The sequence below is a fragment of the Aulonocara sp. 'chitande type north' Nkhata Bay genome, linkage group LG3 (genome assembly GCF_057382095.1).
Source record: "Aulonocara sp. 'chitande type north' Nkhata Bay isolate Kocher_YH1m ecotype deep benthic linkage group LG3, A_spYH_male_GT1.1, whole genome shotgun sequence".
NCBI lineage: Eukaryota > Metazoa > Chordata > Actinopteri > Cichliformes > Cichlidae > Aulonocara > Aulonocara sp. 'chitande type north' Nkhata Bay.
In genome coordinates, this window is record NC_141346.1 from 52,825,838 (window position 1) to 52,851,109 (window position 25,272).

At 38.8% G+C, this 25,272-nt stretch overlaps 2 protein-coding genes across 2 annotated transcripts; both read left to right on the forward strand.

The window, feature by feature from the left end:
- The first annotated feature begins 184 nt into the window (after positions 1-184).
- On the forward strand, positions 185-5,894 carry fcer1g (Fc epsilon receptor IgFc epsilon receptor Ig). Its single transcript, XM_086285236.1, has 5 exons — positions 185-392; positions 3,322-3,413; positions 3,839-3,883; positions 4,683-4,706; positions 4,830-5,894. The coding sequence occupies exons 1-5, from the start codon at positions 326-328 to the stop codon at positions 4,881-4,883; spliced, it is 282 nt and encodes a 93-aa protein (XP_086141362.1). The 5' UTR covers positions 185-325; the 3' UTR covers positions 4,884-5,894.
- Positions 5,895-6,272: 378 nt separating this feature from the next.
- On the forward strand, positions 6,273-23,342 carry nectin4a (nectin cell adhesion molecule 4a). The gene is made up of 11 exons (XM_086285234.1): positions 6,273-6,706; positions 11,330-11,527; positions 12,054-12,221; positions 13,602-13,880; positions 14,399-14,516; positions 18,142-18,296; positions 18,399-18,558; positions 18,916-18,991; positions 19,271-19,333; positions 20,881-21,069; positions 21,201-23,342. Exons 1-11 carry the CDS (start codon positions 6,652-6,654, stop codon positions 21,588-21,590), a joined length of 1,851 nt encoding a protein of 616 aa, XP_086141360.1. The 5' UTR covers positions 6,273-6,651; the 3' UTR covers positions 21,591-23,342.
- Positions 23,343-25,272: the final 1,930 nt, after the last annotated feature.

The following is a 25,272-nucleotide window of genomic DNA, read 5'->3' on the forward strand; positions in this document are numbered from 1 at the left end:
CTTCGTAAAGTCTAAAACACCCTCTTTTTTTTTTCTTTTTTTCTTTCCACGCTCTTGTGCCGCCTGAAAACAAATAAAGTATTAAAGATGACAGCAGACACCGACGCCTGAGTGAAGTCTTTCCTCTTGGTTGGTGTTAACAGGGGGAGTGGTCTGATGAGATCTGAGACAAATGGACTTAGAGCTCAGACCACAACTTCCCCTCTGAGCTGTAAAGCTGGGTATGCAGTAGTCGAAGTCTTTAGCGGAAAAAAAAAAACGCACCAAGCAGTCGTGTTTGCTCGCTGTTCAAGGAGCTGATTATCCGTGTCGAGCCTGTGTTATCATGGCTGGGTGGTGCAGGAACCAAATGCTGGTGGCCATTCCTCTGTGGATGTGTTTTGGGAAAGCCGGTGAGTTGACACAAATACTGGAACGCTTTGTTTTTATGTCACCAGATTTAATGTCCAGAGATCTCGCGCTTGGTTTCAGTTTCCGAGAAAAATGAACAGTTTTTGGGTGAACGGAGGTGTAAAGTTAATCAGGATGAACATGATGTGTTTTCATTATGTGGTTGACTAGATTCAACACTGCTGTTCAATTAAACAGCATTTCTTTAACTACACTATCCTGTTTACCGAAAGTTAGAGAACACTGAGGTTTTCTGACATTTGGCCTTATTCCGCTCAGTGTAGGCAGCAGATGTATTTACCACATTTTAGTTCCTGTGAGAAGAGAAACTGACCCTGCTGAGTTTGTTGCTTGTGGCAAGGGGTGTGGATGCTGGTCTATATGGCCAGTAGCAGCTTCTGCATTTGTTCAGCCACTTCTGCGTATGTAACAAATTCAGCTCCCTCCAAATATGGGAAACTTGTCTCTGACGGTGTATGTGCAAAAATCTTCTTCTTTTTTTTTGTTAAGTAAAAGATAAAATAAAATCACACTGTTGTTCCGTTTTTAATCAAATACAACCAACAGTTAATGGGATCAAATAAACACATTTTTACAGGCTAAGCTGAAACACGTACAGGTTGTCGGCCCCTAAATCGGCCATTAATTTTGCAGACGGAAACGCGTCTGGTGAAGTTGCTGTGAGATCATTCTGGGATATTTTTTTGACTTTTTAATGGTTGTCAAATGTCGATGTTTGTCTTTATGCAAATGTGGATTATGATTTTTTTTTTTTTTAAAGAAAAAAGATGTTTTATTTATTTAAAGAACATAAGTGAGAAGGTAGCAGGGAACAGTTTTGTACTTTTATCCCTAAACATTTGCAGTTTGCATTTTTTTTGTCTCAAAAAACTGAACAGATTAACCGTGTAAGAGACATTTGCACCTTAAATAAGGTGCAAATGTCTGGTTCCATCTGAGCGGCCTACAGCTAGTCTACAACTAGTATAAAATTCTTAAAGAAAAAAATCTCTTCATGTTTCCTGAGTACCCCGCAGTTCTAATGCAAAAGGAAAAAAAGTAAAAGGGTCTCAGTGATTTTTATTTTTTATTTTGAATTGCTGTGCTCACTGCTGATGCCCCAGAAGTCAGGAAAGAAAAAACTGTCACTACATCACTATCAAACCAATAGCCGTCAGGCGACTTACATTTCTTAAGAACCCAACACTGCTTATGAAAAACCAAAGATGCCAAGAAAAAGTAAAGATAAACCGCAACATTTTAAGATCACATGCAAACGTAATGGATACACCTGAGAGCAAGCATGTCTGTTACACGTGTGGCAGAAATTTAGTGGCGGTCCAACTTTACATCACACTGTTTGGAAGCGAGTCTCTGTGTGCACAGCCGTCATGTGATCAGAGATTTTAGAGAAGTGAATTTATGAGAAGAGCGAAACAAATTGTGAAGGAAGGAACAGACCAAAATGACGTTAGCTGTCTGGGGAAATTCACAATGAAGACATCATCCTTTCATCCAACTGCAAATAACTGTGTACACATCAAAGTTTTAAAGGCCATAATATACTTTCAGTGTATACTTTCAGCCTTAATAAGAAAAGCCATTATTAAAAGTTAATTATAAACCATTCAGACTTTTTGATGAATTCTTCCTATGATCTCATCTTTTCCATCTGAATTTAGCAAATTTGAAGAAATCCAACTCTCTGTGCTTTGACTGGCCAATAGCTGTTTTTGGAGTCATAAGACAAAACTTCTCTTTTCATCTACCCAATCTAAAGTTACACGGGATCTTTGTAATCACGTAAGTTTTAGTTCCTTGAAAAACAAAGTAGCTGTCAAAAAAAAAAAGAGAGACTAGTACAAAAACTGAATTATTTGGGCAATAATTACTTATAATTCTAAAAAATACTTATTTTAAAAAAGGTCAGTTTCTTGAATTTCTTATATCCAGAACAGTTTTAGATTTATCAACACTTTTATGGATTATAAATGACTGAATATGACACGATCGCGCAATATTGAAATTACACACAACCTTCAAAGTACTGTAATGTAAGATCAATGCTTTTTAAGGCCGTTTGTTGCATCTTCTATAGTCAGTCAGATGTTTGTGATGTCAAAACATGACCCAGTTCTTTTGTTTGTTTGTCGACACTTTGCTTGTAATTTCTGCAAGATAAAAGAGGTTTTTATATGATCATAGAGTTAAAACTATCTGTTGAGTACTGTTCGGTGCTTCCATTATGTGGTAAACATGCAGCGAGAAGAGCCTGTTGAATATTGTAGCGTAGGTTCTTATTCACTTTAAACTTTAGGCCTGAACATATTTGAAGTTTTCCTCCCATGCTGTTTGTTAGTCACACTTCTTTTAGTAGACGATCAACTGAGAGCACAGATAACAGCATTAAGGATTTTTGTTGTATCTTCTACAGTCAGTCAGACAGATGTTGGTCATTGAAAGATACGATCCAGTCCTTCTAGTTATTTGTAGACAGTTTGCTTGTAATTTTTGCAATATGAAAGGTTTTTGAATGATTATAGTGTTAAAACTATCTGTTGAGTACTGTGTAGCGCATATTTGAAGTTTTCCTCCCATGCTGTTTGTTAATCACAGTAGTCGATCAACTGAGAGCACAGATAAGACACAGCATTAAAAAAAGGCAACATACCCCATATCTTATGCTACTTGAATGTATTTATGGATACATTTAAACATGTTACATGTTGCAGACTGACCGACAGACAGCGTTCTGCAGTTGCACAGAACTTGCTGCCATCGCTGTTTCTCAGTCTAAAGTGGTGGCAGCGCCATTACCCAACAAAACCGTGTTATCGCTGATATAAGTGATATATCAATGATATATAATCATTTTAAATGAATATATGATCTAATCTAATCTGCTAACGACATTCCCTTGTGTTTTCTCAGCGGCTCTTGCTGAGCCCCAGATCTGTTATATCCTGGATGGCATCCTGTTTCTGTACGGGATCATCCTGACAGCTCTCTACTGCAAAGTCAAGGTTTGCATATGATATAAATGTATATGTCTTTGCAGAAGCCTACATCAACACTAATATAAGGTTTTCATAAAGGTTGTATCCAAGAAAGTTGAAATGTATCTACAGTAGGCTATCATCAGCAAAGTAAGCACACAAACTCTTAAGATGGTTATAAAAATATTCTCTTGACTGTGGTACTTCTACATGCTGACAGTGATGATTTTAGATTTAAACTATTTTTGCAGCACAAGTACTTGGTCATTATCTTACTGCACTGCACTTCCTTTATTTGTGACAAACAAAAGAAGATATATCTAAAGCGTGTGTAATGTTGCTAACTCTAAAGTGACAACAGGAAATGCACGTATAGCTTACCATAGCTTTAGGGTTATACTCAAACGTTACTGTAGTTTTTCTTTAATGATCCCTAACTTTGCCTTCTACAGATCTCCAATGCTAAAGAGGCCGCTGGGAAAGGAAAGCCGAAGGGGGTGAGAATGGATGCAGACACACAAGTGCATACCTTACTGACACAGGCACAAAGAAGCAACACACTGTCTAAACTGCAGACAGCAGCGACACATACACACCACAGCACAAAAGTAGCGTTTCGGTAAACAACCAGAAGGCAGAACTTCACCAGAGACAAAGATGAGCTCATTGGCCAGGTCAAACCTCAGTGGACAAACCCTGAGGTCTGAAAATGGAGCAGAAACTGAAGGATGAAGCTGCCACACCATAGCCGCATACAACCACGTCTACTTAGTTCATGACATATTTAATCCAAATCTCTATTAAGGACTTACTACTCAGCTTACTTTCGAGCTCGTGTAGACATCTGTCGCTCTGGGAAGGTTTAGAAAATGAACAGGGTGTCACTTAGAGCCAAAGAATCTGGTTTTAGCTATGTGGACATTTAACATTTACATGAAGCCAAGACAGTTTTATAAATATCCGTAGTTCTAAATTTAATCCACAAGCAGCAGCTCCAGTGACAGTTTTTTTTCTTTCTGTCAAAAATCTGACTTGCACAGGATACAGAGATAGATAGTGTTCTTTTTCTCATGCAAAACTGGTGCGCTGCTTCACCCCCTTTTTAAGTCTATTAATTTCCTATTGCTAGCCACAAACTCTGCACCGCCTAAGCCACTCATGTGTTGCTTACTGGCTTCTATTTTTTTTCTCAGATCTGTAACTAGTTACTAAGAACCAAAAAAACCCGTCATTACAATGTCCGATTTCTTTAATTTCTACTGTATCTGACATTTTTCTCTCCTCTTTCCTTGTCAGAATGTTGAAGAGGGCATATATACGGTGAGTTGTTGTGCTATCAACATGTCAAAGAGAAGAAAACCAGCAGATAGTCGAATGCTGGATTATTATTATAATTATATTTAATGAATTATGGACTGAAATTCTCCTCATCCTCCCCCTCAGGGTCTCACTCCTCATGCAACGGACACATATGAAACAATCGGCATGAAGAAGTGATATGACGAATGACTTCTTTCTCTCTTTGTAATTAAATGTTGCACATCATACTCAGCTTAGGTCTTCAAGAATGTATGAGATTTTGTACATCACGGGTTATTTCCCTTTTGCTTTTAGAGATTCTAGAGGAAGTTTGGAAGGAGTCACAAACAGGGAAGTTGAGGCCAGAAAGGGGAGATTGTGAGAAATGCTTTTTCCTTGTTGCATGACATACTTTGATTGCTCGTATATTTAACATTAACACAAACTCAGTTTGACAGCGGTAAAGCTTCAGAGATATTTTATATCCAGTATATATCCAGTATATTTTATACCCAGTAACTGAAAAAAGAGTGATTTTTGCTTGATATTTTTATATATATAAATATAAACTCTTTTTTTTATATAGACAAGCTGTACTGTCCATCTCACTTCCTCCTTTTCTTCTTTTTTTTGCTGCCCGTTTGTGTGAACATGAGAAATTGTGTGTTTTAGTTTTAGCCTCCCAAGTTCTGCTATTCAAAAAACAAGAAAACAACAACAAAACAGAACAGAAGAAGACATGACTGTTTTAAAAAATGCTGCAGTTTAAGATGTTCAATTGTTGTTGAGGAGTACAGAAAAACATAATCGTGCTTCTCTTTAATGAGCAGTGTTTCCTGTACACCACAGGATGGCAGCGATGCTGTCTTTGGTCCTCACCTGTGTGCTATCGAAAAAAATCATGCATGTTATTTTGTAAGTAAACTTCTGCCTTAAAACTGTCACATGTACATACACACCAAACCTATTAAAAGTTTTATGTTAACATTAAATGTTGTGTCTCCAAGAAGCCTCCAACCTTGTGATTTAAAACCCCAAAATAATAAAACAAAACATTACTATACTATACTAATAATGATTAGTAACTGGCAGTAGTTTTACTGCTGGCGTCCTGTTGGTTTAGCTGGTTACAGCTGCTCAGATTTATTTTGTAACAAGCTGTGAATATGCCAGTTACATGTATGCAAATTAACAAGATTACAAATACCATTATGTGCAGGGTGGTGTTTTATTGTGTGTGTTTGTGTGTTTTTCTTTTTAAATTGAGGAAGTCTTCACAGGAATTTTTTGCATAGTACTGATGTTTGTGACGATCCCTTTAAATTAAAGGATTAATTTGCTTTCTTTATGAGGGAGGAGGCACTAGTTTAGTATCAGGGTGAGTATTAAAGCGAAACATTCATTCTTTTAAACAGCGTCTTTGTGCCTGCTTTTCACCTGCCTCTCCTCTGAGCAGAGCAAGTAAAGACGAGAAAATAACTGTCATGTTGCCTCAACCAAACCGGAAAGGTGACTTTTTTTCCCCGCAGCTGTGTGCGCGTGAGTGTGTGTTTGTGGCTTGTCGGGTTGTTAGGTGTGTGTGTATGTCAGAGCGAGAGCAAGAGAGTGAGAGAGAGAGAGGGGTGTAGCTCAAACAGGTGTATCCCAAACAGGTAAAGCTGCGCCTTATTTTCCTCTAAAGGGCAAACATGATGGCGTGGGCTTAACAACCATACAGGACTCTAAACTCAAAGGATTTAACTTTTTCACAAGGACGGGGTTACGCACAGTTTTTCCATTTCTCAAAGGGACCTGGTTCTCAAAGAAAAAACATCTCCAAGGATGATCCGGCAGTACGAGCCATGAGCGTGCCTCAATGCTTCGAGCCTGCCTGTCAGTTAGGATCATATTACCTGGACTTATGAGCTTTCTTCCACTGCTGAAATTGTCAAAAATTGTGCACAGTTAACAGCAACTCCCAGAGAGAATGACATCTCTGCTGAACAGACTCTCTCTGTGCCTCTTTGTCCTCCGTGTCTTTGGTAAGATAAGCGCTCATATGAAGTCTGATGAAAATGATATTTAAACATGTTTTGTGTTCTTTTAATACTATATATCTTTATCCCCTGCCTTTACTGACCCCTTTATTGTGCTGTGATTGTTTAATGTGTTGCCTATGCGCCGCTGTACTCCACTATTCGCAGCGATAAAGCAGCTGTGTGTCACACATCAAACGCATCGGAAGTTAAAAAAGGCTTTTTAAAAATATCATGATGCACACTTTGGTTTTCCTGTACCCTATTAAGGCCTAATACAGTATCTGAAGCATATTCATGAGCTATGTTTTGCAACCTCTAAAGGCATAGTCAGTTTTCTCAAGAATACATAGAGGAGGGCTGTTAGGAAACACTCCTGGCTTCTATTTCTGGAAAAACTGGTTGCTGTTGATCAATACGCTTCTTTCTGCAGCATTCATATGAACTCTGTGGATCCTCCTAGTGTGTATGTGTGTGTGCTGCTTAAGTATAAATATGTCATTCAAAAATGTGATGATATGATAAATAATATCCACACAGCCTTCATAAGACTTTCTACTACATATACTTAAACACAACACTCAACGTTATAAAATAATGTTGCTAAATTTACCCAGAAATGCAAATACTCCCATGTTGTCTACAGGTGTTCCGCAAGGCTCTATCCTGGGCCCACTATTCATTTCATATTTAAATACTATGTACAAACATCACTACTCAAATGTATGCAAAACATGTCAGAAGCTGCTGATGCACTTACAAAATACATGTTATACGGGTACTCCAGAGGTCTGAGTGATTTAAACTTTCGCTTAAAGCTCAAAGGGGATAAGGCCTGTGAGTCAGAATCAGTCAGACTGATCTGAGATAGAAGGTAAGGTCATTAGCCACATATGTTTGAAAACCTTACTGAAAGCTAGTTCTTACTTACTTCACTCTTACAGTGTTTGTCAAACACTGTTTACTCAAAGTGTGAATGGCTGTGGTTTATATTATATACCGTTTGTCACTGTAAAAACTGCACATTAGCCCATAAGCTGTGCAGCGATCAGAAAGGGGAGGAACTCTTTGAGAGATGGACATCAAATTGATTTATTATCAAATAAGTCATTTATATTTATCTTTCTCAACAATAAAACTCAATGACACTTTAAAAAGTGTCCGCAGTCTTTCTGTGGACGCTGCACTTCCTCTTGATTTTTGTCTAAGCTTTCTTTGCTGGGTGCTATTGTCTGTCACCATCTCACTATTGGCAGTCTGCCCTCATCTACCTACATACATATCTCACCATTGTAGAGATGTAAGATGTGTATGTGATTTAAAGGTAAGAGATCCTGATCCCGATTTCTTATCTTTAAATCACAACAGTGGACACAGGGCTTTGTGTCATGACTCTGAGTACCCTTCCAGTTTCTACTGCATTTTAGTGTGTTTTTTGTGTAATTTATGTGGCTTTTTTGTCTTTGCTTCAGCCATGGACATTTTTGTTTTTAAACAATACATCATAATTTTGCCTGAATCAGTCCTTAAGTTTATAGATTGGTGCTATTATACATCTTTTGTGAGACTTGGGGTGCATGCTTAAAAAACAAAAAACCTAATATTGTATGAGATGAGAACTTTGCAGGTAATTCATGGACAAAAATGACTTGGAAAAAGTTAACATGAACAGATAATGCTACACTAGACTGAAGAAAACCTTTCAATCCCATAAAAGCAGGGTAGGCTGGGCATCATTCCAGTAATGCAGCACAGGCAGATTCCAAAGTAGGTTTAAACATCAGGGTGACACATACACACACACATTCATGGAAAAAAAAACACACCTGTCTGATGAGAAGAGTCATCAGGTCTGCTGGTAAATGCATGATTCACATCGTACCCACCGACATATCTGAACAGATTCTACCACATCAGCTACTGAATCAACGTCCGAACGAAGCCATGAATGAAAATATGAATATTACTAAAAGCTCGAATGAAAACTAACTTATGTGGATAAACTGACTTATTCTAGCTGCTAGAAACCAGCTGAAAAGTTTAAATGAAACAACCAGAGTTTTCAGTTCTTGTTTCCAGATATATATGAGTATTAAAAACAAAACTACACCTTGTAACCTTATTAGGCAAGCAAGCTGTTTTTAGCTTTCAGCCTTTAGATGACAACCGGAAATGGTGGCATCGTAGTATCAATCAACTCCAGCTTGATCTAAGAGCAGCAATATGACAGCAGGCATTGTGCGTATAGGCAAAACTTCCACAAAATTGAATTCAGTTTTATTTTAGCATTGTGCCAAGGTGAACATGCACAAATGCAAAGAAGCATTAAATACAGTTTTAAACCGTGTAACAGTGCGCTGCACATATTGCAGGTAACGTGAAGGATTGTAGTCTGTTGAGAGCAAACAGGTTAGCAAACTGAAAGGAGGAAGGGGAGAAAAGTAAAAAAAACAACAAGATATTTATGTAAACTTGTGGTTTGCACTAAATAATGCTGCTTTGTGACAATGAGACATGTGATACGATGCACTTTGTGTTAACTTTATGTTTTCTGGGGTCCCTTTGTTTGTGTGCAGACACTGAGCATTTAGTTTCTTTGAAAGCTTATCTTGAACAACTAGTTATACGACATATCTTCACTTGTACTGACTCATGCTTATGATATACAGCTTGTTTTCTGTACTAACTCTGTGCCTTCAAATCTCATCCGTTGCCTTTAAACACTGCCATTTTTTAAAACTATGTTGCTGCCAGTCAGACTAGTGCACACCTGTCTCTACCGAAACTCTGCTCCTGAAACACTATATTAATGAAATCATTTTAAATGTTGCTTAGTCCTTCCAGACAGTTTGGCAAAAAGACAAAACTACTATCAGAGCTGCATTAAACCCTGCAGCTTGTTGGCTCAGCTTAACAGAAAAGCGTGACAGTACGAGAAGCAGCTCTGGCTTCCTGTGCTCGGACAAAATAGCCACCCCACATAACCACAGCTTGCTTACTCAAATAATATATAACTCCGGCACAGCCAGGCCACCATTTTCCACACTATTATGCTTTTAATTGAACTGGGACTTTTGACGCACGGCATAAAGCAGCTTCGCAAAGTTACTGTAGAACTGATGCAACTTCGTATTAATGTAAAACTGTATGCTTTTACTTTTCTTTAGGTAGCAAGTTGAAAACAGAAAACAAGTTAAAAGCCTTATCACCACTACAGCACACAAGTTACAGTAGTTACTGGCACATATAACTGAGACTTCTCTTTTTAAAGATACAACACTGTTTAAAAGTGTGATTTCTTTATATTTTGCCAGGAAAATTTAAAATAGATGGAATTATTTATATAGTGTATTTATAGATTTAATAAGAAAAAACTGAGATTGTGTGTTTCTAACAAGCTTTAAAGTCACTATTTGGTCACTTTATTATTTTTTTTAACACATCCTGAACTCTTTCTTTTCTTCTAATTTTCTGATGTTGTTTTCAGGAATAGTTTTCCAGGCTTCTTGAAGGACATTCAAAACCCTTTTTGCTGCCTTTTGTTTCATCCTCTGTTGAGATGATAGTTCTCCATTGTGTGTTTCTCTATCCAGAAATGCTTTTGCTGCACTCTCAGTGTGTTTGGGATCATGCTGAAAAATGAAGCAATGCCAATCAGACACTTTCCAGATGGTACATTTCTGTATTCATAATTCCATCAGTATTCCCGATCTCCTACATCAGTGGCTGAAATGCAGCCCCAAACCTTGACAGCGGCTCTGCAGTGGTGCACAGATGTTGTACCTCTCTCCTGATGTCCTCTGTACATATTGATCCATCTCTCAGGTCCTATCTCTTCTTTGTTGGACATTTTTCTGTTTCTCATGGATGTGACTTTGAGATTAAAATCAAACAGTTAAGGTTTTCATTTTCATGTTCATCTGCTGTACGTCTTTTTAAACGCCTGCCGCTTGTTCAGTTCACCATTCTGAGATAGGCCAAGATTTCGGCTTCTAGCTCTTCTGGAATCAGCCTGTTGGTGCAGAATTGCAATGAAGCTGTGTTTTCATTTGCATTTTCTGTAGATTCAATTAAAGACATTGGAAAAAAATTCTTTGCTTTTGCCACAGGCTGGGATTAACAAGTTGCTAAAGACACTGTTTAAAATTGTTTTTCTTTGTTATGTTGTGTGTTATTTGTAGAGACAACCCTGGTTCTTCTATTAAGTTAGGTGGCTTCAGTGATTAATAAATTGCTGTTAGTTGTCTTAATGAAGAAACAAAGAAACAAGCATTCCTTTAAAATTGTTATTAATAAGGAGTCAACTGAAAATGATTGAAAAGACAGTCAATGTGCAAAGAAAAAAGAGCTTCAGAAAGCCTGTAGATCACTTCAAAAGAGTCTGGGGTTTGAGCCCAGGCAGAGTCCTTCTGTGAAGAGTTTGCTTGTGTTTTCTGAGTCTCAGGAGTTCCACTTTCTGGTTAAAACTTTTAAAAATGTGGCACTTGTAATGGGATTCTAGTATTTACGACCAGCGTGCCAAGCTCAGTGTCACTGTGTTAGAGATGAACAAGCCACCGTGCCGTCAATTAGCTGCAAGTACTTGATTCTTATATCAGATGAATTTATGGTCCTATCTTTCTCTTCCAGTGACAGTGATAAAAGGAGACTTTGTGGCACCTCCTCCAAACTATTCCTTAACTTCCCTGGCGGAGGAAAAGACCATCCTACCCTGTCGCTACGAGCCAGATGCCGAGAGTACAGTGGTGCAGGTCACCTGGTTTCAGGAGAAACCTGATGGTACCAAGGAGCAGATCATCACCGCACATCATGTAAATGGAAAAACAGGTAACTGGCACTGTGTCTGAGCTCCAGTTCTCTTTCTGCCCTCGACCTTGTCTTTACGTCCTCTGCCAAGTGCTAAAAACTAAATTGTCACATTGAGTTACTTCCCTTTTCCTCACAGTGGGAAATGTTTTCTTTATCAATCCCTCACAAAGTTTCCTTGTATTGCAAGTTAATGCGTCTGTTTTAGCTGACAAGAGTTATTTAGTGGCTTTGTTTCTCCTCCCAGTAAACATATCATGCACCAAGGCTTGAGCTCATAAATGTCTAAAAGCAGTTTGCCAGAGATTTTTATAGTTTGGTGTAATTTTAGGTGATATTGGAGTCTTTGCTCACAGAAGGCATTAGTGCCCACGCCGTAACGTAATTTCAGTTATAAGAGAGGGATTCAGACATGTGTACGGAACTGAAAATGCTAAAAAGAAAGCCTGAGGTTTGTTTGAACTTGCTGGATTTAACTTTCTGTGTGACATCCTTCCTCTTGGGTTCCCTAAACTGTCTTTCTCTTTTTGTCTCTGTCTGTCCTTAGCGTTCGGACCGTGGGCCGATCGCGTGGAGTTTAACAGCAACCAACCCACCAAGGACTCGTCTCTGGTCATCAAGATCACAAAGATCTCTGATGAGGGGAAGTACACCTGCCATGTCAGCACTTTCCCCTTTGGAAACTTTGAGACAGAGTTGTCACTCCTTGTGCATAGTGAGTCCTTCCATCATGACTCTGGCATACAATACACAACAGAAGAGACAATATGTTGTCTTCTCAAGGATGGAAACTAATTCATATTGTCACCAGGTTGTTAGTTTATTAAGGCGTAGCTAATACATGACTAATAATGTAGTAACACAGACAAAATATGAATAACACACTTACTCATGACTGTATTTGTCACTCGATTAAGCATTTGTAGCACCTAATAAGGCATTACAAGTGGTCGTATTTTCAGGTTTTTACATTTAAGGTTGTAATTGAAGTTTATTGTTCAGAAGTATATTTTGTCGTGTTTCCAACGTTCACATTATCTTATCGTCTTACTGTCGATATATGGTTCTACACTTTTGAATTAATAAAACTGATCAAGTGCAAGTAATAATCAGTATATAGAATTTACAAGTGCTTCTAGGATTCAACCTCTAACAACACGTTTCCTCTAGTATGTAGCAAAAGAAGCCTTGATCAGGTTGCACTGAAGATTTTCTGCTTTGGTTTGAATTCAGACCAGAATCTACCTCTTGATTATTTGCTTATAACTCATTAGGAGGCAAATCAACACTAATAACGTTATTATTATAATGGTATCATTAGTGTTAACTGCATTATTCGACAGCAAAATCAGTCATCATCAGCTCTACTTAACTCTGAAGAAAATTGTTTTTACTGCCTACAATAATTGATATTTGGTGATATAGCTTCATTTTTGTCCCTCTTTACTTTACCACACATGGAAAGTCTGACCGTGACAGCAGCAGCAAGATCCCACAGTACTGAACAGATATGGCACTGATTAAAATAGATACAGTATCAAGAGGATGTGGGGTGGAGGAAGGTTGCTTGCATAAGCTTTAAGAAACTGTAGGCAGGTTAAAGCACTTTAAATAAATGGCTTTACATGAGATTTGCTCAGTAATAAATCAGCTGAGATGTCAACACTGAGATCAGCTGTTATCAGCTGATCTAACAAGACTGCAGACTTAAATGAACTCTGACTGCCTGAAAAAAAAACTATGCTCACTTAATTTTATTACCCTGAAAGCATTCAAATCTTATTTGAGCTTTAAATATTTAAGCATAAGCAGTTATTGCTGTTGTTACCATAAAGTTGTTTAATACTGATAAGCGAGGAAAGAAAGAAACTATGTATCTTATTTCTTCTCTAAAAACGTAGCCACACACTCTTCTAATTAGTGAGCAAACTTTTGCTGTGACCCGCATGTTGCATAAGACCAGACACGCTTACTTAGAAAGACCTTTAAATATCTGTTTAAGTGTACAGCTGCCATCAACACTGGCTGCTGAGTGTGTTGATCTAACCATCATTATCTCCTCCCTGATCAAACACTGTAACCACCCCTCTTCCAGCTCATCCCATTTCCACAGTGGACTCTGTGACTGTGGTGGAGGGACAGGAATTCAGCCAGGTTGCTACCTGCCGCTCCGTAGCCCGACCCCTGCCGCAGCTCTCCTGGGACACCGAACTGAACGGGAAGTCGATCAATCGCACCTCAGACACCGGGGCAGTCTCCTCTCACTTCTCCCTGTATCCCCTGAGAGGCATGAATGGAAAGAAGTTGGACTGCCTGGTTTGGCATCCGACTTACTCGGAACCCCGCAGGTTAAAAAACCAGCTGGTAGTGCACTGTGAGTTTCCCTCCACATTACACCCAAACTGGACTATGTTTTAAAAATCAAAAGAGTTGAGATGATCCAGTAGTGCAGAAATGAGACACATTTAAATCATGAAAAACACAAGCATACGTAGAGTTAAAGCAGTAATAGGACCGATGTTCTCACTTCCTGTTTTTATCACTGTTGTGATCCCTTCAGAGTCACCAGAGACTTTCTGAACACTGTGTTGCTACACACGTTTCTCTCCATATTAGCAAGTCTAGCTCACACTACCTACATTTTATATCTATAAAACTCTCTTCACCTTTCATTTTCAAGATGAAGAGTGTGTTAAATATACATAAAAAATAGTAGTACTTCCCCTCCTTAATTTTTAATGCATTATCATTCACAATACCTTACACTGACGTTAAGCCATGGCAGTGATTTTAACTATTTGTAAAATGTTGCATTCATATTCGCATCAGCTGTAAGTCTGATTATTCCATCTCAAAGCGTTAAAGTTGGTAAATTATTATCCTTTCTCTCAGATCCGCCGCACGCAGAGGTATCTGGCTACAATGGAAACTGGTATGTGGGTCTGGAGAATGCTGCCCTGAGTTGCGTGAGTGGAGGAAACCCCAAACCACACGTCTTCACCTGGATCAGGTATGGTAGGATCCACCTATCTCTCCGGGTGTCTGCTGTTTGTATGACTAACTGTCTGGTCATGGTTACTTTAATCAGAAGTGCCAGTTGTGATGCCAGTTTTGTGTCCCATGATTTCACCACTTTAATTTAACGTTTGGTGAAAGCAAATTCAGGTCATCACCAACTTACAGTTACTTTATTACTTATTAATTATGTATTAGTTACTATTACATACAGCAAGTCTTGTTGGAAAATGCTTAGTAGAAGCAACAGTCACTGTTGTTTACACATTAGGAGTTTACTTAAACACACAGAAAGACACCAGACAATATGATTAAACTTACAAAACTTTTAATTACTACTGTAATACTCTTATGCTGGGTACACACTGCACTGCATGTGCACAAGTGCATACATGGCAAAATGAAAGAGGAATGGTGACACCACTGTGAATAGGTGAAACTGTGAACTGGAGTTACACAATGCCGGCAGTAGACTACACATCACGGTAGTTTCTTGTCTTTTGACATTCTTTTCATGGAAATGTGTAGCTAGTGCTTCCTCCCCAATAATTCCTGCGTACTTATGTTATTAAATCTAATGTCTGTGTCTAATTTATGAATTTATGGAAACTAACCCTGAATTTCCAGTTAAATGGACTAAAATCAACTTAAATATTGTATATTTTACATATCTAAAATATACAGTTCATGCACTTACATTTGAATTATATTTAAATATTGTGGTGATATCATTAGCATCAGTGTTTTTGCATTGATAATTGTGAAGGCCTTACATGAAATCCTCATAGTGTGCTTTTGCCATCATACATCTGTCAAATTTATTCCAGCACTTCACACAGCTAACAGATTTTAGCTGTGTGAAGTGATTTTTTTTTGCGAGTAACACAAAAGCACAAAGTTGCAAAAGCAAGTGAGCAAGTTAAAGAATTTGAAGAAAAGCTATCTGGAGCATGTGCAGACTGATATTAATCTTTAATAGGGCTGTCAAAATTCAGAGCAAACAAAAGAACTGCTGTACAATGCCCTCCGCTATCTTAGTTTAATTGGTTACATGACTGCATCATATGACTAACATGCGTCATTGTTTTAGAAAGTCTGCGTTTTTGAGTGTCCACACTGCGACGCAATAGCACCGTTTCCAAATGTATGCGTTTTCGAGAGCGTTTTCAAAATGCTGCGTTTTCCATCAGCAAAAACGCCGTCTCAGTGTGGACGGGAGGCCAAAACGGAGAGAAAATGATGCGTTTTCAAACAAAAACGCATTATTGTGGACGTAGTCTTAACCAAACAACCTCATTTCACTGTCACTTCCTGCTTCTGCGGCCTCAATGGAAGGCTGGAAGGCAGCTCATTCAGGAGAAGCCCTGCTTTCAGCCAGCTGAGGGTTTGACTCAGGTGTTTCAGTTCTTCTGCTTGAGTCACCAGCTGTCATTTTAAGCTGTTTGTTTCAATGCATTAATATATTCTCAGGGTGTGGTGTAGCTAGAAAAAATGCAGGCCTTGAAAAGCTGGAAGAGGAATGGCACCGATTAAATCTAGGCATGTGACAGTTAGGCTTTCACGGGGGAAAAACACGCAGAAAATATGTTTATCTATCTGAAGAGCAAATGTTTGGTTATGTCTTCGCTGTTTTGACAGAAAGTAAAGCATCTAATACTTCTTTTTTAATAGTTATCAAAACAGGAACATACCTTATGAAAGGAGGTTTTGTGAGTAAAGATTAAGAGGCACACACCGTGTATACACGCTTACAGACTTATGAATGACTGTGTATGCACGTGCACGCACACACGCACACACACACACACACACACACACACACACACACACGCACACACTGGGAAAACCTGTTAGTAAATGGCGGCAGGTGAAGTAATAGCTGCTGTCACAGTGTCATGTTCCGGCTTGTGCCGAGAGCAGACAGATGAGACAGTTTCACACGAAGGAGGGAGCAGGAGGGGGATGAGAAGTAAAAGGGAAAGGGATGAGCAATAATCAGAAGTTAACTAGTAGGAGCAGGTAGGCAGGGGTGGAGGGTGGAGGAAAAGGAAGCAGCGTGAGATCTGTGTGAGATGTTATCATGAAAATGTGTTGCATATGTAGTACAAGTATATGGTTCCTCCTTTCTGCTTAAAAGAAACGACTCTGTGAAACAAGAGTTCTATGCAACACACTTATGACATCTCTAATATAGATTACATTATAGAGTGGCCTCTATACAAAAGAAGATGTATTTCTGAGAATGTTCAAGTTGTGTCCTTTTTTAACTGTATGTAAAAGATGCAACCACGTCACCCAGTAGTTTCGGGGCTTTGCACTTTGAAGCCTCGTTGTTTGTCTTTTGGTCTCTATCGCGCTACTTTATTGGATCTAGAAGTAACCATTTTTGCGAGATAAATTATTATTTCATACTAGGACGCTTGGCTAGCAAGCTGCATTCATAAACTGTTCCGGTACAATGTACAGACAGATCCCTGCTAACTAATTTGGGTATTTTAACATGGTTGTCTGTGGGGAATAAGTTCTCTCTGTGGCTGCATTTCTCAGCCCCACAGGTAGCTGTTTGATTTTTGACATGATACAGTAGATAAACAATGTGTTCAGCTACTATATCATTAAGTTCTCTTCTAGAAGGTACAGAAGTATAATTAGTGTTGCTGGTGGATGGGGTGTTCAATTTTCTTTAAGATCTTGTGGAATTGATTGTTATCATTATGCGAGCATGCCATGTCCCACTGAATTATTATCTAAATAATACGAGGCTGCAAGCTATGAAAGAGTCTTTACTATAAAAGATGGTATAAGGTACACCAAAGTCACCCATTGCTTTCAGGTGGCTGTACGTTGAAGCCTTGGCATTATTAATTATTTATTTATTTATTGCTATCATTTGTTTACAGCCATTATTCAGCATCTTAGGACCGGAGGGTGGAGTGACAGTTATCAGCTAATGCTAGCAAGCTTGTTAACCATTTATATCCCATAGCTGTTGTGGCTAGCTAGCGTGTTTCTACTACTGTTTTTGTATGTACACACTATATTAACGAAGATTAATATGGAAGTAAATCAGTAATAAGAAAAACAAATATTTGACAAATACTTTGTGATATTTTCGCTTTTTGTCCCCGAGTTACCTCAAACACTCCAGCTGGCTTTTATCTAGTGAGTCTAGGCTGTCGGATCACTGCTTAACTTATAATGCTGGGGGTGGAGCATCCACTTTGCAGGAGGTTATAAATCTTTGTGAGAGGAGTCTGATACAGGTCGATTAGTCAGCGAAACTCACTTCTGCATGATGACAGTGATAAGCACTTCTGTTTTTGCTCTTGCTATAAGCCGGTGTCACTGAACTTTCTTTGAAGTGGATCTAACATTGTTAGCGACTCGGACACTAAGCAAATAAGCTCTAATTTATCTCATTTATTGGAGCGAAACTGCATTTTTTTTTAGGACACTTGAGCCTAATAGGGTAAACATGTTTGTATGGGCTCTCTCTGGGTTCTTATCTGTTAGCCTTCAAACAGACTGACAACCTGTCCAGAGAGTTCAAGATTGAAGGTGACATTAATTGGTGTGGATTGACTGTGATGTAGTATTGTCTGTGTACGTTCTCTCTACAGGAAGGATGGAAAATTGCCGAAAGGCGTCATCGAACACCCGAATGGAACGCTAGCTTTTGGGCGACCCCTTAACCTTTCAGATGCGGGCACTTATCAGTGTGTGGCAACGAATAAAGTGGGAGTTGGAAAGACAGAGGTGGAGATTAATGTGGAAGGTAGATGGCAGCAGTATCAACATACTTCTCAAAGTAATATAAACTATGTGTATAGAAGTGGATATCCGTTTAATTCTAATCTTTCTAACTCTACCTTCACAGAAATTGCCCCGAAGCCGAGAGGTGTTGAAAAGGAGCTGATGTTCATTGTGGGGGGCGTGGCCATTGGGCTCCTGGTCTTGTTGCTCACCATCATCATTGCTGTCACATGTTACCACAAGCGCAAGAACAAGAAGCTAAAGAGACAGCTGACTGAGAAAAAGTATGAGATAATGTGATGTTTAATTAAGATGCGAAAAGATGAGATGAATTAATAATATCCGCAGGCTGAGAAGAATATATATAAAAATGGGGCAAATCACAGCTATTAAGAATATTCCAGCTGACAGATACAACAGCGGAGCGTGTAAAATTAGAGGAGCATAAAGTGTAAAATGCACAGGCTAAATGACTCTGTGTGGGGGACTTGTAAATTAACAGCAGGCACAAATATGCATGAAATCTAAATTTCAAAAATGAAGCTTTAGCATAACTTGAGCTGCCAGAGAATAACACACGTGGCATTATAAGCCTCAGTGCCATTTACAAATTAATTTTTCTCTCTTTTTTTTTCTCACAGGGAGGAAATACACACTCTCTCCAGACAAGCCTCTATCAGGAGAATGAACTCCATGAGTACAGACACCAGGAGAACGGTACGTTTGCATGATTATTCTCTCACACTGCTCAGCACTGATCCAAATCAGTGGACCACTTGTATCACACAAACCTGTTTTCAACGTTCAGATTTCACTCTGACTAACTCCAAATACTTCAATATAACCACCGGCATCTGTTAGTCGCAACAGATAAATATTCATATCTTCTATCAATAATACCATCAGTTTTAAAGTAATCAAAGCATAGTATGGTAAGGTTTGAATGCACAGATTTTTTCACGATTTAGAATTTTGTTGTGTTTCTTTTGATTGCAGACAGAGGAAAACATCCCTCTGAGGGTGGAGGGAACACTGAGGAACAGCCTGTCTTCCCTTGGGGTCAGTCTACGTATCTATATAAATCTGCATGCAGGGCCAGGGCCCGGGACTGAGGCTTTACTAGCCAGATGCCAGATGGCTAAGTTCTGACTTTCAACATTTCGAATCTGCATGTAGTGCATCACAGCTCTTTTTCTCTTTCTCTTTTAACATCTCTGTTCCTCTCAATGGGCCCTAAAGTTCATGCTGAGAATTAGGCCAGACATTAGGCTGTTTTAAACTACAACCAACTACAACTGCAAGCCAGCAGCTCTAATTGGTGAAGTATAATGTAGCGTGGTGCAATTGGGAGGTTAGAAACTTTGTTACTGTGGACAGATGAATTTCCTCCTTTAGATAAGGTATAAAGCAAACAAAATTGAGGGGAGAAGAAGTTTGGGTTCACGTGTTTATACTTCTTGTCCTCATGCTCATTTTTATTTGATGCTTAGTTGGTTTTCTAGGCTGATAATAAGTCCATGATTTGGCCTTTACAACTTTATCAGAAGAGCAAAAATAGTGGCTGATTCTTTTAAAGAGAGTTAAAATGACAATGTTTAGCTCAGACATATGTCACTATGTAATGTGGTGTTAAGAGTCAGTAGTTACCTTTCACATTTTAGTGAGATCAGACTGGTTTAATAGTGCTCTGTTTCCTGAGCTAAATTACTGCTGGTTGTAGCTCCTGTAATTAGCATGAAGACATGGGAGTGGCAGGCTTTTATGTTTCAGGAAGAATACGCTGTAGCATATTTCCCAAAACAACAGAAAACCCATTTAATTTCATCTGTAGTGTCATCAAATGCAGCTTACTGAGAAAAGAAAAGTAACATTTTGTATGTGGCTATTCCCATTTTTTTGTCTTTTACAGCCCAACGTTTAGGCCCAAAAAGCTACTTTTTAAAGCTTTCATTGCCTAATTGTATGTCAGGCCTGATTCAATCAGGACCTGGAGTGAAGTTTGGGGCCTAAAATTAAATCCCTTATATCTAATATATTATCCTTTTTTATATATATATTATCCTTATATATTATCCAATACTGTCCTCCGAATTTCTTGGAAACGGTGACTAATTTAATGCAAATAAATAACAGACTATTTTCCATTAAAACTGAATGTATTTTATTATTTATTTATTTTTTTTTAATTATTTTTAACATAACTAATTATGCCATTTTTTTATTTATTTATTTAACATCAAACTATTGGCATCAATATTATGTCAACTCCTTTTTGGAAGACTTTATTGAAGACTTCCAGGTTTAGCTTTATAATGGTTAAAGGGATATTACACAGTAATACCAATTTTTTCATCTGTCAGCAAGACAGCACATTTCCCCAGTTAATGCTAAGCTATTGTTTTAAAACCACTTTTTTTTTAAATATACATGTAAGTAAATGATCTAACTATAATCAGGGATTCTTTAAAAAATGTGTTTTTTATGTGAATTTGGGGAGAATGTTTGTAGCAATTCTGTTGTTTTGAGCATAGAATTGCTACAATCTATGCACCTAATCAGTGTGTCGAATAATAGTTACTAGTGTTTTGTTTCCATGCCATAAACAGGAGCAGCCTCACTGCCGTGACAGCCGATCTACTATCTCAGGCAGTCGGGGAGGAGGAATTGCGTATGACTCTCTGGGCAGACCAGCCATATACAACAACTCCCGGAGGGGGAGAGAAAGGCCTCTGGACAGAGACGAGGAAAGCCGTCTCAGAGTGGAGAGATATGTGAAAAACAGCTCTTTATCTTTGGTAAGTGTGTCTTAGTGTGCGTGTCAAGGCTTGAGTTCGCCAAACTGTGGAATGCCTCGGCTCCATATTACTAACCACTGCATAGTTAACCTGATGATGATGCAATCAAAATCTGTTCTGTGTCTTTGTAGCCGGAAACTCACTACCACGCTCCTCTCACGCAAATGCCTCAGAGAATGCAAACGCCCGACTTTCTGAGGTCGATGAACGGCAGCCCCATTGTCCCACTGGATGTGGGTTTGCGACTGGGAAGCATCACCAAAAATCACCAACACCCTCCCGTGAGCAGCACCTGCCCACCCATAAGGGACGACGATGATGAAGTGGACGAAGGGCTGGGCGGTCCTGCCAGTCAAGAGCAACCTTTTGATCAAGACAGCGAGACGAACAGCTCTCAGGTGTCTGAGGGTCACAGCGTGCCCTGCCACCCCAGTAATGGCCTGTTAAAATACAAAAGGATCCCAAGCCCCCATCCGGTCAATCCCCACGCCTCTATAATCCACAAGGCTCAAATAGTTTAACAGCTGGTGAGAAAATAATACGTGAAACTACAGAACTGCACCGCTTTTGTGGATGCGGTTGACTCCAAAGCATCTTTAGGGCATTTCTTATTGCTGCCTGCTGTTTGGGTGTATTCCCCAAATGTTTGCAGAGCTACTGGAAACCAAAGACAATATCACACATTTTCCAGTGCAGCAAATTCAGCATCATCACCGATGATATTCCTTTCTGAGCTTTCACAACACAGCTGTTGCTCTAACCAGCTGCAGGTGAATGCAGCTGCCCGAGCTTATGAGGGGATATCGAAAGCACTTGTTGTGGAAAAAACAGGAAATACAGGAGGAGTAAACAAGGCTGTGGGAAAGTCGGTAAATCTAAAAAGGAGATTGCAAGAGATTGTGGTGAGTGTAAGAGTAACTGCCTGTGTTACATTCTCTTACACAACATTGGTTGGGACCTGATCCAGATTTTTTTGGCTTGTTCATCTCTGGCCACACCTGCAACCTCCATACCTTCATATTGTCTTACTGTCCTGCCGCCGTAGGCACTGAGACAGTTTGAATCAGATGAAACCTTAATACCAAAACAAGATTAATGTCCCTTACATGTAGTGATCTGTAAATCTGTACAAATACACGAGTGATCTCCCTTTTCTTAAAAAAACAAAGAACAAAAAAACCAAACAAAGAAAACTACAAACACCTTTGAAATGGAGCTGTAATACTTAAATCTGAAGTAACAAAGACACAGCATAGTAACAACAACAAATAAAATGTGCTGCATCCATCTGCCAGGTCACGCATCCTTCTGCCTCAGTGGCCTCTTTCACATGCACATAGTACATGTGTACTGCAAACATACTGATGTATACATATATAAGATTAGAGATGAAAAAGCATATACGAAGCATGCACACTTAATACATTAGAGTGCATTTATGTTCAGTCTGTCGATGTTTACACACACAGTATGAATGTCAACGTCAATGGAATCTGGAAAAGCTGCCAAATATTTGGAAAACATAGTTAGAATTGATCAGAGTCTGTAAGTATTCCTGGATTCTCACAAAGCAGATCATAGAAATGAAAAAAAGGTTGCCACACATGGACTTTCTGTACAGTTTGAAACATTTCCTCCAAAAGAGGACCGTGTCTTTCCAAAAGGAGTTTCACAGGGACATGTTACAGCCTTTGATTGCAGCATAAAAGCCAAACATGTATTGTTTATCTGTGTACACATTTTTAAAAAAAATATCTGTTATGAGTATTGGGGAAAATGTGCCAAAGGGAAAACATGAAAAAAAAAAACAGGTTTGCTATTCTGACAAATATGAAGTATTATATTGTTTGTTACATACATTTTATTGTACAATTGTATAATTGTATTGTTTCCTTTTTGTTATGTTATCTGCTGTAAATACGACTTTTTTCCGAGACACTTGTCTGATGTTGTTTTAGTTGTGTAAAAAGTGTGCTGGGACAGTTTGTGGCTAACTTAAAGTGATGTGTGACTATTATCTGGCAGCACCTAACAAATGAGAAGCCATAATGTCTGAAAGCAAATGCATTTGCAGACAGCGCCCCCTGGTGTATACTGCTGGAAAGTGCAGGGGCCTGCCTGAGGCAACAAACTGCAGAACTAACCAACTATGAAAGATTGTGATCCAGATGATCTTTTTGGACATTTGCCTGGATTTCTAATTATTTGGAGAGCTTTGGATGGTTATCAGCTAGTACTGATGGGTTGAAATAAATGTATGTGGTTTTTCTAAAGGTGCAGGTGTACAGCACTTTAGTTACCCCTGTTCATTCATTTTTTAAACTATTTTTTATATTGTAGAAAAAACTGAAGGCACAGAAACTATTACATTTTGTAGTTTTCTTCTTCTTTGAGCTGCTCCAGTCTGTCTCTACCAACCGTCTGCATGTCCTCCTTTACTTCATCCATAATCCCCCCCTTTAGTCTTGCTCCCAAAGAACATCTTTGCCACCTCCGCCTCCCGACTTCATCTCCAAATCATACATCACAGCAGGTCTCACTTTTAAACCTTCCCTTATGGGTTTTTTTGCTGCCTATGTTCACTGTCTGTTGCTTTGGTTGATCCCAGGTATTTAAACCCATCTGCCCTCACAGCTGAAATCAAAAAATGTTCAAGTAACGCCAATTCTTGCCTCTTCAGTCTCAGTGCTCTCACTCAGTAGGTACTGTTAATTGCAGAATTAGGAGGCTAATTAACCTTTTCACTGCAGCTCCTGGGACTTCTGGTCTCCTTCCCCAGAGGCTCTCCTTGTAATAGGAGCTTCATCATCACATCAGATGGGTTTTTTCACTTGAAACAGAACTTGCTCAAAGCGGGGACGTTGGGATACCAACAGTTTTTGCTCTTTTGTTGTAGTTATCGTAGCAAACTAAACCTTAAAGAAACATCTTGGCCACTGAATAATTTACTATATTTTTAGTTCCTGTCCAATGGCTTCTATCACTGTGCATTGTCCATATATCCAATTGCTTCATCAGAGTTAATGTAGTCATCTTGGTTGCAACAGGATGAATATGTTTAAATGAACCAGCACCCACTGAGTCATGCTAACTGTCAGAGTCCTCGAACCACAGGCACAGCAGGAGGAGTGGCAGCCTTCCTCAAGGCTGGTTCTGCCCTACTTTGTTCCTGTTAAAAGGGTGTTTTTCCTCCCCACTGTCACAGAGTGCTTACTCATATGCGCTTGTTGTTGTGATTGTTGGGGTTTTCCTAAGAGTACTGTTGGGCAAGGGTGTCAAACATAAATCGGTCTGGTAAAGACTCCAGTTCAGACCACTGGACAGCTATGATAAATATGATGGAGTTTAATTTTTCCATGCATCTTAATGTTTTCCCCTCCCTTATGGAAATTCATGCATCAAAACTAATAGATAAACAATTAGATGACAGGACCCTTTCTGTTATTTTTTTAACTACTGATTCTGATACTATCAAAATGTCTCTTTTTTCATCCATAGTAACAAAACAAAACAAAAAAGATAAATAAATACATTTAAAAAACAGGATGTTTCCTGTGAATTAAGAAAAACGTTGTTTTGTAATAACAGGGCAGACTGGAGAATGAGCTACCATTTTTTTTAGAAATGTAATTTGACACTTTTATTTCTTAAAATGTATGCCCAAAGAGAGACGCAAGAGATTTCTTACATTTATGTATTTATATTTAGATATGTTGTTGAAAGTGCTCTGCTTTTTCTAATACTAAGATCAAATGTGCAGTTAAACACCTTTATACTGACAGGAAAGGGCCAACTCAAAATCACAGAGGATGAATGTACAAAACGAATTGTTTGTGGTATTTTTACCTTCATCATAGATACTAAAGAACAGCCACTAACTTAATAAATAAAAACAAGCCATTTAGAACTAACGTATGCAGGGATTTTCTAACTCCTTAGCCCTTCTAATTTTAGAGTGAATTAGTGCATAATTTTCCCCATGTTTGCAATTAAACAAATGACCCCAAACCAGTGACTGTACAGGTCTGTGAGGGTCCATGGTTTTGTGGAAGGACTGCACACTTCACCTGCCTCATAATCCTGCCTGACCTTCAGAAAAGAAACCTGTTATAATGGCGTGGAGCAACAACACGAACCCTTTGACAACACTACCAAATATTCTATTCATTTTAGTTAAAGTTTTTAATTAATAAAGAAATAAAT

What these genes read in the sequence shown, in the direction of transcription:
- fcer1g (XM_086285236.1), top strand. Translation starts at nt 326, where the DNA reads ATGGCTGGGTGGTGCAGGAACCAAATGCTGGTGGCCATTCCTCTGTGG. An exon ending in GGAAAGGAAAGCCGAAGGGG is followed by an intron (nt 3,884 to 4,682) that starts GTGAGAATGGAT and finishes TTTCCTTGTCAG; the next exon opens with AATGTTGAAGAGGGCATATA. An exon ending in TTGAAGAGGGCATATATACG is followed by an intron (nt 4,707 to 4,829) that starts GTGAGTTGTTGT and finishes CCTCCCCCTCAG; the next exon opens with GGTCTCACTCCTCATGCAAC.
- nectin4a (XM_086285234.1), top strand. Translation starts at nt 6,652, where the DNA reads ATGACATCTCTGCTGAACAGACTCTCTCTGTGCCTCTTTGTCCTCCGT. An exon ending in GTTGTCACTCCTTGTGCATA is followed by an intron (nt 12,222 to 13,601) that starts GTGAGTCCTTCC and finishes CCCCTCTTCCAG; the next exon opens with CTCATCCCATTTCCACAGTG. An exon ending in AAACCAGCTGGTAGTGCACT is followed by an intron (nt 13,881 to 14,398) that starts GTGAGTTTCCCT and finishes CCTTTCTCTCAG; the next exon opens with ATCCGCCGCACGCAGAGGTA.